This window comes from Ruditapes philippinarum, unplaced genomic scaffold, assembly GCF_026571515.1.
Source record: "Ruditapes philippinarum isolate M1 unplaced genomic scaffold, ASM2657151v2 ctg46_1_1_1_1, whole genome shotgun sequence".
In the NCBI taxonomy this organism is placed as follows: domain Eukaryota; kingdom Metazoa; phylum Mollusca; class Bivalvia; order Venerida; family Veneridae; genus Ruditapes; species Ruditapes philippinarum.
In genome coordinates, this window is record NW_026863607.1 from 200,056 (window position 1) to 216,217 (window position 16,162).

Here is a 16,162-nt window from a genome sequence, read left to right on the forward strand (position 1 = left end):
ATGTAGAGTATAATGGAACTTTTCTAAGTTAAACTCGGACATAAAAATATATTCAATTTGGTAGTAATATGCCCTTTGTAGATTGTTATTTTAGTAACTTTATGGTTCCTTTCTTTTAAATAAAATTTTAAAAAATGGTCATAGATACGTTTGGACTTATTCAAGGTTAGAAAAAGAAATAATACTTCGGACAAATGGTATTGCAACAATAGAACTGAAGGATAAGTCATAATCAAGCATTTACAATGAGCATCTGCGATGTTAAGACATGGGCACGTTCTCACCTTTAGTCTATTTATTATCACTTAATTAATCACGAAGGTCTGTCATTACATCCCGATCATGTGCGGAATGATTGCGTCCAAATGCCTTACGATAAAGATTAAAAATGCAACCTTTACTTAAATCGTGGCCAATTCTTGTGTCAGATACAACTTGTGATAAGAGCAACTATTGTTCAAGAAAACAAAGTCACATTTGCACCGACACAAATCGATTTTTCAAAATAGTATTTTATTACCATAAATGTGGCATTTGACGAATTGTCCTTTCAAACAACTAAGTAAACATATAAGTTGTGGTCAGTATTTGGCATTACTGTTGGCTATTTTAACACATCCGACGGTCAAATGATACATTTTTGATGAAAAGTCATTGCCGATGAGGCAAAATCAGACAAGGAATTTGTTTTACAGGGGTGATAAAAAATATCGTTCTCGTTTTGTCCAGACTAATTACTGTTGTTTGTATGACCAGACAAGGGATTTATGGGAAGAACTTGTTAAATACATGACAAGGTATCATGAGGTAACAAATTAAAGAGCACGTGAATTCGTTCTAATTTCTAGCATTTTAGCAATTTTAACTGTTACAGTAATGTTTTCTCTCATATGTGCAAGAGAGTGCTAATTTTATTGCCCGGTATGGAGATGTAATGTGCATGAAAATGAGTTAAGAAACTCTGTACATCAAATGTTTTATATGTTTGTAAAGTTTTTGAGACATAGATGTACGTATATACAAGAACTTATATATAGGGGAAAAGGTAAAATAACAAAATCATTCATCAAAAGACTTTATTAAACTTTAAACCAAACAAATTCAAAAAGAAATATCTAGAATGCTTTTATATATTAATTTAATATATTTTTTCTATCTATCTAGCAATGTTCCATATCAATATTTATATTGAAAAATTGATAGTGATTTTATTATTTACTTATAACAATCAAAGAAATATTGACTCCTTTTAATTTTGCATTTAAAGTTTCTTTTTAATTTCAAATTCTATAATGATACATTTTTGATATTGCTAACTTTAAAATGGTGTACTTTTTATTTGTTACATTCCAGGTCGTATCATTTCGCAAATCATTGCTTTCAAAACCCGATTAAGATTAAGAGAAGATACAAAGAGCATAAAAACGGAACTTAGAAGCATGTATTTATATTTGCTGTAAACATTGACGTCATCGCTTTATGGTTGTTCTTGTTGTTTTATGATGACATTCATATACTATGATGTTACAAATATCGTTATCTGTTAGACATTTTGAGAGAAAACAACAGTTAAAGCTCATGAATGTATTCCTAAAATATTTAAATAGATTATGAGATAAGCTCTTTGCAGAATAAAAAAAATGCTTTAATGATTATTTAAGTTTTAAGCTCACGTGTAAGATAAGACATCCAATGAAAATTCAAATAAAGGGATGTATGTTGATTGAAATAGATTCGTTTCAATGTATAGCGCGTATCTGTCAACTAAATCATTTTAAATAGCGTGTGTAAATACCATCGGTTTGCATCCTTTGTTTGCAAAAATGACTATGTTTACAAAATTATAAATTGCAATGCGTCAAATATATCACTGCTGAAAATTGGCTGTTTTTGTTGCCAATCAGAACTATAATTTCCGGTTTTACTTCCTTCTGCGTCCCACTGTTCTCATAAGCATGCGCAATCTGTTTGTGTTCATGTTGACTGACATTGGTAGCCGATTTTGAGCCAGAGTTTTTGTCATCATATCCAAGTTTTCCAAACCAGCTACTCCTAAAATATAACGAAAACAAAACTATGTTAAAATTAATGTTCTTAAAGGATTCTGTATTCTCTATTGTATGATACAATATGTTACGTTTTTTATATATTTATTTTGTTTGCATTGAAATCATTGTCAGCTTATTTCATCAAAGATTAGGCCTTCATTTCCGTCACTGTGTGACCTATCGTTAAATGTAACAAATGCACTTTAGATAAGAATTGCAAAATTATGTATTTTTTCCGCGCAATATGAATATGAGTGACAATGTACGTCAAACAAAAAACTAAGAAACAAAAAACAAGCAGTAAATACGCCAAGTGAAGGTCGGCTGTCCCTTGGCATAAAATTACTTAGAAATTTAAATAAAATACAATTATCTGGTATTATCAAACAACCGATTTAACAGATCTACCTTATCAAACAGCTGCGATTGAAATGACATTGAAGAAACTTTATGATATATGATGATGAAAAGTGGGAGTAAAAATTGTTTCATAAGCTCTGACATATTTCATTTTGAAATTATAGTCGTTAATGCCTTTTATCGTTGATGTTACATGCTTTATGTCATACAATTGTCCAATATGTGATAAATATATTCATTACGACAGTGTTACAATGTTACCCTACAATACTGAATTCTATAAGAGAATTGCAGAGCTGTTAAGCCTAGATTGGGCCAGGCAGTTGCAATGTCTTTGGCAAAAAACCTACAGTGTTCTGCATTACATTTAAAGTTAAATAAAAGGTTTGCCCGTTGATACACTACACTGATTAATTATTAATAATGTGAATAGAAAACATTTTCAAGGTCTAATATGAATTTGATATGGATATTCTTGATTTGAAAAATGAAAACGATGATTGACGGAGTACAATTTGAATTTGATATAAATAGTTTTGGACGGGACTAGAAGGAGTAAACTAGTGATATGGCATGGACTATTTTGGCTTGGGAAATAAAAAAGATGCTAAATTGATAAAATCAGATCCAATAATTATCACCAATGGTGCAAACGCTTGTACATTTTACAAGGTGTGAAATATAGAATTACACTTAATTTTGGAAATGGATTAGATTTTATATTTACCCATATGTTTTCAACGACTATAATTGAAACGATCTAGTACTGTCGGCTACGATTTTAAATTGATGTTATCATTTTCCAAAATATGTTATTCTGCTAGGACACAAGATAATTAGATTTAGTCACTAACACTTATTTGAAATGACGTAAACATATCCTCCCTTGTAAGCCAAACTATAATAGGTAATTTAACAGCGACAACAACACTTGGATTTCCTTAAATCAATATCTTTCTTACAGCCTAAATACGTTAGCAAGAGCAATTAGAATTTGTTATTTCTTCATAAATACTAAATTCTGTCACCGGAAGGTATAATTTGTACCTTCTAATAGACACCTATGGAAGATAAGTCTTAACACCAGGTTAAGAAAACGTTAGCAAACCGTTATCAGATTTGTCAAAAGACCTTGTTAACGTAGATCAAACCGTTACTGAGCTAACAGAACATCCAATTATAGGAGATAATGGGCTTAAACAGAACAATACTTTTACTCATCGCTAAGCATCATATGCGCTTGCATGATAGTTGTACTTTTTTTTTGTTTTACAGCGAGGCGTTCAAATTGTATCAGAATAGTTTGGATATGTCAAATGCAGCGGCCATGGAGTAGAAATCAATTCACATTAATTTCGGTCTTCAATTGCTAAAATTTCATTTTTCATCAAAGCACAAGTACAACCCAAGGTATACAAGTTGTTCCCTTAACAGAATGCGTAGGAATACAAATTCACTTATTATCAACATTTAAAGATTTTTTCAATTAATACATAAGACTATTTTAGTGGCCTCTAATTATTCAAGAAATAAATCAGTACTAGTTAAACGACGGTCAAAAGTACCTTCAGTAATGATATACAGCGTTATAATATAATTATAATACTGGTTTAAACAATCATATATTTTACATCGTCAGAACATATGAGGTGACATTTATTCAATGACTCAATAGTTTTAGCTGACGCTATGTAGAACATGTGTGGGTGGTTCGATATTCACCTTAAAGGACACACTTTAGGTATGAAGAATCAAAAACAGATCTTTAAAATCATTTTTTTTGTAGGAATAGCTCGATTATTGCCGCGAAACCACATGAGTAAGTACAAGCTATAGATAAATTTACCTAAACGTTTAAATCTTGATGCACCTTGGTCGTTCTCGTTGGCTTTCAGCTGGTCTGAAATTAAAAAGAATCACACATATGAAATCTTCAAATATTAACCAAATTCAGAAACCTATAAAAATATATCCGCAATCTAAATGCCGTTTGACAAAGTGCATAAATAAATAGATAGTTCATTAAGAAAATTATCTTGAATACAACTGGCAAGCAAAGTTTCCTATTCGAAAACCGTTTAATTGCTAATATGTGTAATAAAAATCGCACATGACTGTTAACAATATTGGCTCTTTTTTAACTATAACAACAGCTCTTTACTGATTCCGCTATTTGTATATTCACGCCTTTGCTTTGATAAATACAATTCTTGATGTTCTATTTTTGTATTAGAGAAATAATGCAATAGGCGTCAAGCAAACAATGTACTTGTATTTCCCATATTGTTCGGTTTCACTTTCCGTTTGTCTGATTCTTGCATTGTCCGTTTAATTATCACCATAAATGATATCTACACACTTCATACTGTCATTTAATGATGGCACTGTGTTAAATTTAAGCTTCTTTACTTTATAATTACGTCATTTGAAACAGCTCGCCAACTATCTAAAAAGACAGGAATAATTAGAAGTAGTTCTTCCACGTTGCCAGATCGACATGTGATTTTGTTTTGTAAAGTAACATTTGTTAGATATTATGATAGTTTTATTCTTGAAACAGGTCTTGTATTTCGAAAATTAAATAATGACTAGTATATGGCGTTAGATCAGAAACAAAATTCAAATATGAAAACTCGAAAATATCGTCCCATATGTTTGAGTTGTTTTAACATATAGGAAAATGAACATTTAGGATTTTTGAAGTCCTAGTGTCAAAGAATAAAATTATGTTTCTTTCAAGTTTATTGAATATATGTGTATTTTAAATATAATATCTTGAATATCTTTGATATTTTTGAACAGATCCAAAGAGATTATTACATATTTATCTTATTATTAAGGCGACAACGGACACTTTCCGTAGTACTACCATAAATGTCTTTTAAACCAACTTATTTTAGTAATAATTGTTATTTATTTAAATTATGTGCATTAAATGTCTTTGATCTTCATAAAAAATATCATATTTGAAAAAAATGCCTTTGTAAATTATTGATTTTGATACAAAAATCTATAATATCAAAGTCATTTTTTATTTTTTTGTCATCAAACTCTTGGAATATATATAAACATAATTATAATATCTGGGGCACCGTGTCCCAGATTTGTTCTATCTTTTCTCAAAAAAAAAGTACGTAACGTCAAACAATTTATGCGACTTTTTTCACCATACATATTACGTAATTAAAGATAATTAAGTCGCTGATTGAGCAAACAAAAATCCCTGACATGGTTCCTTCCGGAATTGAATTCCCTTTTATATGCTTTAAACCACATGTAAATTGCTTGTTGATTTAAAAAAGTTATGCCGATTCAAAGTTAGTCCGACGCGCATCAAACGAAGTGTCATAAATCGGTTGTTCTCTCTCAAACCCCTACGTTTTCCGTTAAATTATTGTATAACACGCAAATATCACACCAAAGTGGGTGACACGATGTGGTAACTCATACTCTAACAACTTTTATTACCCAGTGACATCTGACCAATTAAAAAGCAGCTGATATTTTCTTCAAATCTTAACGTGATTTACTATCCGTCTGGTATCTGTCGCACATGTCACGTGACTATCTGTGAAATTTAAGGCACTTAGTGGGATAAAATGGAACGCATTTAACGTTCGTACTGCTATCGAGTAATCATATTGTTTCGCTTTTGATGTTATTATTATTATCTAGCATCATCATCATTATTACTACAATATTATATCAGTGTCACTCTGCCTGTGTATTCGTGTATGAAATTCCGTTAAAATATCAATTAAAATAACGAAAAACTGTGCTCCTGACAGACTTTTAAAGTCCGTACATGGTACGTTGTACAAATAAGAACGGGATATTATATATTTTTGTCCGATCAGTTCATATATTAAATGCTTGACATACATAGATTCAGTTTCTTCTTGGACATACAATAAGTTGTGTTCGATTTACTAATGAACAATATATTCAAACCGTTCACTGAAAATATATTTTCATATCTTTAAGAATTAATTATCCGAAGACTATCGTAAAAAATAGTTTAGAAGTTTGTAAGGGCCACCTGTCAACCTGTTCACATAAATGTGTTGTCTGTTTCTTTTGACATTGTTAGAAAAAACGAGGTTGCATGCAAAGCAAGCTCTTGAATCCGTACTTAAGTTCATAAACTCAATATAATGTCTATCAGATTACTTACGTGATAAATAAATTTCACACATTATGGATAAAGGCAGCTACATTGTTTTAACTATCCCAATGGTCGTGCGATTTACCGCTATGCTAAATTATTTGTTACATCTTGGCCGACAATTTCTTAATTTATAAAATGGCTACTTAAATGGTACACGATATAATGTTGAAATATTCATAAAAGATGTACAGTATTTTTATGATGCATGTATTACGAGTAATATCGACTGATAACAAATAAACCGGTAAGTCATGGATATATGGAACTACCGATTTCCCTCATTGATGCCTCAATAGGGGGCGGCGTGTTATCGATAATTGACAGGCTACGCGCATAGCGGATAAAAAATGGTATAGGTATCGTTTTCAAACGTTTAAAAACATAGTTTCTTGACTAACTGCTCTCAAAATTAAATCATGAATGTATTCAGAAAAGGTTGATAAATCTACTTAGCTAAAATCTCATTTTAGGTATTTTTAGTGATAATTGACTCCGTTGTCACTTTAATCTGTCCAGAATTTATTCCTATAATTGTGATATAAAAACATATTTTGTTTGATATTCTTCGTCGTTAGAGAGAAATATATTTCCCATTGTTTGATAAACCAAAATAATTTGATTAACAATCCACGTCATCAGAGGATCGTATTTTCTTCAGCATTTATATCGGATTTAATTAAATAAATGTTTCGATTTTTTTTCCTTCAGTCTAATGTATCTTTTACACATTACTTAACGTTACAAAAGTGCTGTAATGAAGCAGGGCTATTTTCCAGCGCTCACTGGGAATATTAACACAATCCTTGCTGAATGCAAGCTTCATGCCGATACAATTATTATTACTGCTGATATAGTTAGGATCATGTGAAGTACACAAATTTGTCAAAGGTGTAACACTAATTTACTATAAATATTTATTTGCTCACCGGGTAAGGCGGCAATTCCGGAAAGAAACCATTATATTATAGCAACCTATTTTTATTAACAGCACATCCTAACATTCGATATGTCAAATTTAAATATAAAGTACATACAAGACATACATGTATGTCTGTTACCTAGGACCGCTTGATTAACCTTTAAGACACAGAAGTTTGAATATCTTCCTTACAACATATAAAACACTTAATGTACGTTCACGATGTTCATTGTTATTACATTTGTGTTTATTATTTCTATATATTCATCATGTCTTGCTCCTACAAATTATTGTATTATGTTATTTGACTTTTGAGAAACGAAAATTTCACATTAAAAAAAACAATGTTTAAATTTTTTATTCTGTATTCGTTTTCTGATTGTATAAAAGTATTACTCTGTTAGTTTTTTTAGATAGCTTATTGATTTTAGCGAGTAAATTTCATACTGCACTTGCAAGGAAAACCCTAAATAACACGATGCAGATAGCCAAAAAGCGGAAACACAAATCAGGTCTGAATATATATAGATATACGACAATATGTCATGTAGTTTGTTTCCTTACCATATAAAAGAGCTTGTAACATACTGAGAAAACATTTATGATCAGTGAAATCGGCTTACAACCAAAGTTGTAATGTTAGAAGAAGCAAATGTTAATCGAATAGTCAGGACTTGCATCCGTTGTTTTTGGGACCGATGCTACTGACTTCCAGTAAAATTTAATAAAGCACTATGCTATATCTACAAAACTAATATATGTAGCCCAGTGTCACTAGGCAAGTATTACGACTTTTTTTATAGTAACAATATTATATTATATGGTGTTTCGTCAACAAAAGTCATTGTTATGTTTAACATTTAATGAAATATGAATATCCTGTTCTCAATGATTAAGAATCTGTAGTTTACGCATTTATTATACGGACTAGTTGTACTGGCTGAGTATTTTACCTCATAATTAAATAAAAACAGTTGAATGGAAATAATTCTCACCGTTTATGTAGTCGTAATTTGATGACTCAGCATTGTTCAAATGTTCATCTAACCACTCCGAGGCTTTTCGGTTGAGATCAAGTTGTAATCGTGGTAAAAGATAAATGTCCCATAACGTTTTAAAGTCTTGTGTGGCAACGTCCTCATTGTTATACCCTGTGTCAGTCGATCTGTCACCAGACACGGCCATTATTAATGAAACTATGACGGCAAATAAACATATAAACACTCGATGATTCAAATATAAGACATTTCCTCGGTAGATTTCCATGGCAAAGATTGTTTGATTTTGCAACTTTTTTTTCTATTCGTTACTTTTACTTAAATGAAATCTGAAAAGGAAACATTTTGTTTAGAAATAAATATCATACCAAAATCAGAATTAAAATACAAACATTATATTTGAAGAAAATATGTTTGTTAAGACTGAGTTCAAATATCATATATTGCATCTGTGTCAATAATCATAAGTGATAAGGTGGTTTCTTAAATACGAAGAGTATCAGTCTACTATTACAATAATGAAGCAAAAAAAGAGACAGTCTGTTGAAATAATTCGCCAATGCCAGATAACACCGTTATCCCTTATGCTTCCAATGATTATAACAAAAAAGTATGAAATTGTATGATAGAACGATGTGTTACAGCCTCTATTTACTATAAGAGTAGATTACTTTCTGTTCTAATAAATATAGAAACATCAACTATATCAAATTAGCACGATCATCCTATCAATGCTGTAATCTAATTAATAAAATGGTCGGACGTGATCTTCTCAGGATAAATGCGAAGTAAAATGCAAACAAATAGGCTTTTGACATGCAATAAGCAAAAGCTTTGTTACCATAACATTTAAATCAGAAAATTGTTATGTGAAATAACATTTACAACCTTTCGAGATATATCTACTTTTCTTAGCGGTTGCAGTCGAAGACTTATAGCTAATAAAAAGTATGAACACAATAAAACCAATGTTTGATCTTTTTAAATATTTTTTTCTTAAAAACAATTTCGAGCAAAATCTGTTTAATTTCTAAATCACCTTTTCATGTTTCTAACATGCCTTTTGGCAAGTAAACTTTTGAAATTATCAGGCCAAAATTCGTATTCATTTACAGATTATTAAAACTACTATAAAAGCTTACTTTGCAAATTAGTTGACACAATTTCAAAATCGCAAATTCAAATAAAACATTTGTTTCGTATAATATATATCAAGAATTAGTTACTTTGTTTCGCAATTTATTATATAAGATTTAAAATAATTCACTATTTTTTCTTTGTATCAAATCAACAACTTAGAATACATTAAAACTATAATGTATTTTATCTTCAAATATAAATTTTATGTCAATGATAAATTTTATAAAAGCACAGTAAAATCCATTTTACGTTGTCATTCAGACATACTTATGCACTGACTTAACATCAGTCGATGATTAGGTTTGTTGACTTTTTAAATACAATTAATTTAAAAAAAAAAAAATAATTTATAAATGTTTAATTATATGGCGTATTTAAAAAAGATTATTAGAATATTTGTCCATATAAAGAATAAATTTGTTTATTTTTGTTACTTATAGAATTTACTTTATTCCTTATCAAAACATATCACTTATATCAATAGATGAATTAAATTAATTATTTGTTATCAAATATTAAAACTAATTAAATCGCAGTTACCTTGTTTAACCTTAATAATGTTCGATAAAAAAATACATCCGTAGTAAAATAAAGTCGATAATAAAAATGTGACACAAAACTCAATGGAACATATTTATACAAGACCGAATTGCATAAAGAACGCTCATGTATCCATACGCTGATACCAAAACTAACACATACAGAGAGAAAATGTCTCTCTTATAACCAATACACTGTATTGTAAAATATCCATTGCTTTATAATTCAAAATATTTCGACATTGTGCTGAGACTAGTTACTAACTGACAATAAGCCTGACAAAATCATCTAATCTAACATGATGCCATACCGTTTAATCTGTATCAGATACTTGTCGTTCAGTGGCTTTTTCTCTAGTGAAGATATTTCCACATGTGTGATCTCTTATAGCGGTAAGGGTCGCTAAGCACGCGATCAGGACTAATAATTGCATCATTTTTACCTGAGAACTTAACAAATTATCTGTTTTTTAATGAATTATTTAAGGCTCTACAATGTACACTTTCTTATATTAAAGTAAAGTCTTTCTTTTCTTTCATGTTAGAGAGTTATCAACGTAGCTTACGAAATGTCGGTGGTGATCGGATGTATACCCGTATGAAATAATGACGGCGGGACACCTGAGATAGTATAGTAAAGCCTACTGTGTGTGTGCGACGTAAAACCAAACATAATTATGTGAATTCAATTTAACCTTTATTTTTTCAGTTGGTATCTATAATTTAGCATAATTCTGAACTGAAACTGTTTTGTCATGTTATGTTAAGTTAAAATCTGATAACATGTTACTTCAAGTTATAAAATGATACGATGGACTTTATAGTGTACTGGACGGAAAATTTGCGTAGGCAGAGATAATGTTTGTGCTTCTTAATTATATCAGGTTTGCATTAAAGCAAATGTAGTTTGGAAAAAAAGAATCAAATCATAATATCAAACCCCTTAAAATTTTCTGTACGTGAAATTTTAATTCGATATAATTGATTTAAATTCCCATAGAATTCAAGAAATATCAGGGAAAATGTTTCTAAAAACGAGTATAATTTTTTCCAGCATTGTCGAATTTCAGAGCTAGTGGCCAGTATCATGATTGTGAAAATAAACCCAGAGACAATTTTAACATTGCAAAAGGCAATATGTTCAAAAGTTATAACAGAATGCATTTTATATAATCAATGTATCGAAATAAGTTTCTTTAGGATTGCAATGAAATATTATTTGTTATTATTTCATTTTTCTTTCATCATATTATTAAGATTTTTTTTTCTTTTCTTGAGGCATTGATACAAGTCAGAAGCGGATAAGAATTTGAAGCATGCTTTTTCTTCTTTTTTTTTTAATTTTGTGCTCCTCGTGAAATAATGTTTTCGAAGGTTTCTAATATTAATTGTTTATCTAGGATGTTATTTAAAAAAAGGAATGAATTTTTGAAAGTTCATATAAATTGTTTGATTTCCATGCAATTGCTTTGAAACTTTACAATATTCTGTTTAAAAGTTTAAAAGGCATTAAAGCAGATTAACATGTACTCAATTATACTTTTTATTCTTTGTTTTCGTTTTTCATGAAATCCATATTATTCGTGCAATTTATCAAAGAGCACAGACTTTACCTGACCCATAGACATCTTTATCTGATTGCGAATGATCTTTTATTTGCATGGCAAGTTTTGATGGATTTACACGGTATGTATGATTATATTAAAATTATCATTAAATAGAATCATGACGGACTAAAATAAGATCTACTAATAGCTTCACAAAATTCAATTTTAGCCTCCGCTATTATTGATAAAGCTTTATCTTTATACATGTTAAAGCATCATTTTTTGTAAGTATTACAAATACGTTTTGTACACAAAAAGTCTTCTTATTTAACTTGACATAGTAACAGGCCTATTTTATGAATGAAAATGGAAACCTTTTCCACGCGGAAATGTATTCGTACTTTGAGAGAATCTTGTAATTACTGAAGCCCTTTTTGACATTGAAGCTCATGTCACGGTACAAGCCCAAGCGTAATCATATCATCATATAACCTTATAAAACAGAAACAATGAAATTATCCCCGCAATGTGAAGCCTTACATAAACACTTGAAATTGTTCTAATCATACTAAAACTAAGATTAACCATGATCGTTTTGTAAATAGCGGGTCTAATTGCCTCATGACTTCTTGAGGGCGTACCAATTAAACAAACGGATGGAGCTGCAGATAATGCTGTTACTGAAGTTGCAAAAGCATAGTTCCATGAATTTATGAACTGTTTTACAATTGCATAGCGAGTAAAGGAAACATAATTATCCCATTTTAGCTATGGTAATACATTTATAATACCATTTCATTAATTGAAAGTATCATCATGATAAAAAAGATATATTTCTATATATTGGATATCTGAATGCATTGTTTTAGAAATTAACGAATACGTAGTCGCGAATACGTTAATTGCATTAAACTTAAAACTATTTAAAAAAGTTTAAATAATTTTCCAGTGATTCATTCGATGAATTTTATGAGACAAAGAGCAAATATAATATTATATTTTTTAATAATATCAAAGCACTGTTTTATGAAAAACCAGTAAATCATAGGTAATATAAATGACAAGCATTTGAAGAAAAGTCAGTATCATAAGATAAAACTATTATTATTCATTATTAAACTGGAGTGTTTAAGCAAATATTAAGATCTACCGCCGTAAAATTGTCATGGAATTTCACAATCAAAAGAAGGAAAATAAATGCTGTTTCCTAAGTTGTAAAAATTGTAAATTGAATATGCCATATATAAATTACCAATGACATATTTATACAGTGTACTATTACTATTTTCTAATTTATTACATATTTCATTAATAGTAAATTAATAAATTCACATGTATGAATTCCGTTTTAGACGAGCTAAAATAGACAAAAAAATGGGATAATTTGAATCAAATTTAGTGATAAAATAAGTGATAACATTTTCCTTAATCCATGTATGTAACGTGTATTACAATACGAGGATTCTTAAATATATCAACTAATCAAAACATTTAGCGTAAATTGTGGTGCGAATCCGTACATTCGTAAAATAAAAACATAAACATACAAAATTTAATAAATACTTTCAAAAATGAAAAACAAAAAGAAAATAACTTACGAACTGTTATCACGTACGTTTTGCTCAATATATTACTTTATCTCTTCATGTGTAATGTTCTAATTAAAACAGAAAAATGAGGAAAGAGGTCTTATCCGAACCTGTTAGTCTTGTAAATTACTTTGCAAAATCCTTACATTCGTTCATCCTTATATACAAGAATCTACTGAAACTGCCGAGTAATTCAGATACCCTATCTAATAAATCGACTTTCTCTTGTATTACAGTTGGTGTCGTTTATTAGTAAAACAGGGATGATCTGGCAATTCACAAATGAAAAATCAGTACCGTTAGAGTTTTTGAAACATATTCACTCGATTGCAGAGTACAATAGGTATATCGTGCTACATGAAGCTTAACTTGTAATAGGAAGATGAAATAATTACATAAAGTTTAAAACGTGATCCAGAATTCATGAGATAAATGCTTACAATGTTTGTGTCTAGTTTAATTTAACATTTTATTTGTTTACAATTACGAAATATAGCGATGCATTACTTTTGCCATTTCGCGTAAATTAGAAAAGCCAGTATCTGCGTCTTTGTCTAGGAATGCGCAAATGCCTGTATTCTTCACATTTTTTTTTTTTTTTTTTTTTTATATAATTGTTAGTTGCAGACTTGTTTGATTTGTCTTCCACTTTTTACATATGAGACAAGTCAGCTTTGTAATTATAAAGGGATAAACTTATATATCAATCGTTAACATGTTTCCGTCAGTTTCCGGAGTTTTGCTAGGTAAAGAGTTTCGAAATCAAAGTGTCATCATGAGAAAGGCATTATTTTAAATTGTATAAAGGATAATGAAAGTTTTGAACAGAGACAAGCTCCATCATGCACTATTTTTATCTTTCAAATAAAAACAACAGTCAACTTTGTAATGAAATCAATTACATACATACGATACCGTTAATTAAATGTACAAATGTAAAAAAAACAGTGTTTTAAAGTGATATCATCTCCAAATAAATACATTTTAATTAAATATCATCGGATGCATTAATTCATTCTGTTTATCCTTCTTATGTCCGTCTTTCAATCTGGACAAACCCATTCATTCCTTTTTGAGAGTGCAGCCAACATGACCATAAAACAAATTCTACTTTCTTTATTTTTAATAAGTATGTTTTTATAAGAACTAGGTGTTTTATTAAATTTCAATAAAAAGCATGAAATGATGAAGTATCTTTGTGTATCTCAGCATTGAATACTCGAAAGTTGAAAAATCTATCTTTAAGTTAGTCTTTGGTAAAAATGAAATATGTATGACTTGATCTTTTACAAACACGCAAGAGATGCTTCAAATGTAAATATGATTGACTTTTTCTATTTCTATATTTATTTCTTTCTGCATTTTTTAATTTATTGTAATGGATTGTCTCTCACGCAACATAATACACATCTGAGAAGAGTTGTCTTATACGTCAATGGATTAGACATGATAGAGGAACCTCTTAAAATAGTCATACAAGATCATACCGATACTGGTGTTACTCTCAGAGTGAGTTTAATACATATCACAAATCCGAAGCTATACTGTAAAGAAAATGAGGCAAAGACAAATGCCATAGCTTATTCTATACCATCCTAGATAAGAGGTCTATGAAGTAGTCATGGCGTGTCATAAATATCCCTATTTATCTACGAATGCTTTTTTTCATTTCCCTTATAAGACATCTTTACGCCCTATATTGCGTGACTACGCATGAAATAGATTGGAATCTATTCTTCATTTTGACTAGCGATAGAAATAAAAAGGCTTAATGTTGACATAGCGTTTAACAAAGACCTTATAATCAGGTTAGAATAGTTATCTTTACTATATGTATATATCCTATACATCAAATTAACGTGGAATAATATTTAATCATATTTGCAGTAAGCTTTTGAAGGTTCGTCATATTTTGATCAATGCAACTTATATTGATCCAAAGAAAACTTGCGATCTAAGTATTATATTTCCTCATTTTTTGACGACATATAATATAGATCATTGCATACGAATATCACTTTTTGACGAATAGGATTATTGATGCTGTATAACCTAACACCATTAATACTTTTTTAGCGCTAGACCTATTGTTTATCATTCTGCAAGGCTTTTACCCAATGTATCTGTTAATGAACATGGTTTGATATCTATTCCATGTAAAATTACATGGAATAAAATATATTAAGAATCAAACTGCTAACAGATTAAATCTATCATTAAATTGTTCATAATTATGTGAAACAATTACAATATCTTAATGAGTTCTGCAAATAATGTTTCGGAAAGAAAACAAATCTATTAATTAAAGTATTACTAGAAGATACTGTTGATAAAAAGTAAAACATTATGCACATACATGCAGTACTTTAATAGTCAAAGTCATCAACACATATTGCAAAATTTGCAATTACTACTGCAGATTTAAGAATCAAATTATGAAATTTCATATAAATGACGGGCTGAATAAATGTTATTTGTAACAAACTCAAAGTGATTTCTTTTTCAAACGTTTGCGGTGTTGTGTACATTTACACAATTCACGCTGAGGACGACAATGTGTAAGTGTGTGTGTTTGGTTTGTTTACCCTTGCCACCAAAATAAACCATATGGGCGAGCAATCTGTGAGGTAATACAGACTATTGTTATTTTTATATAAATGGCAAAAACTAATAACATTACAATCGATAAAAGACACCTGCAAAATTGTCAAATAATCAAGTTAATTGTTATCTACTGTACAATGTATTCAGTTTTAGTTATAACGTAATGCATTTTTATTGTTCTGAACTGTTGCTTAGTAACCGAGTATAATTTTACACGTTTCCTTTATATATAGACCAACGTTCAATACCA

General features: G+C 29.7%; 1 protein-coding gene across 4 annotated transcripts; it reads right to left on the bottom strand.

The window, feature by feature from the left end:
* Nucleotides 1–1,062: 1,062 nt before the first annotated feature.
* On the bottom strand, nucleotides 1,063–13,467 carry LOC132722671 (uncharacterized). 4 transcript variants are annotated; one of them, XM_060707189.1, is made up of 4 exons: nucleotides 13,318–13,467; nucleotides 8,491–8,822; nucleotides 4,255–4,308; nucleotides 1,063–2,052 (listed from the first exon to the last, which is right to left on the bottom strand). In XM_060707189.1, the coding sequence occupies exons 2-4, from the start codon at nucleotides 8,759–8,761 to the stop codon at nucleotides 1,922–1,924; spliced, it is 456 nt and encodes a 151-aa protein (XP_060563172.1). In that variant the 5' UTR covers nucleotides 8,762–8,822; nucleotides 13,318–13,467; the 3' UTR covers nucleotides 1,063–1,921. The 4 variants fall into 4 exon arrangements, with proteins under 4 accessions (XP_060563172.1, XP_060563175.1, XP_060563173.1 ...); XM_060707192.1 differs by having other exon boundaries at nucleotides 13,335–13,355; XM_060707190.1 differs by lacking the exon at nucleotides 13,318–13,467 and adding an exon at nucleotides 10,484–10,600.
* Between the last annotated feature and the right edge of the window lie 2,695 nt (nucleotides 13,468–16,162).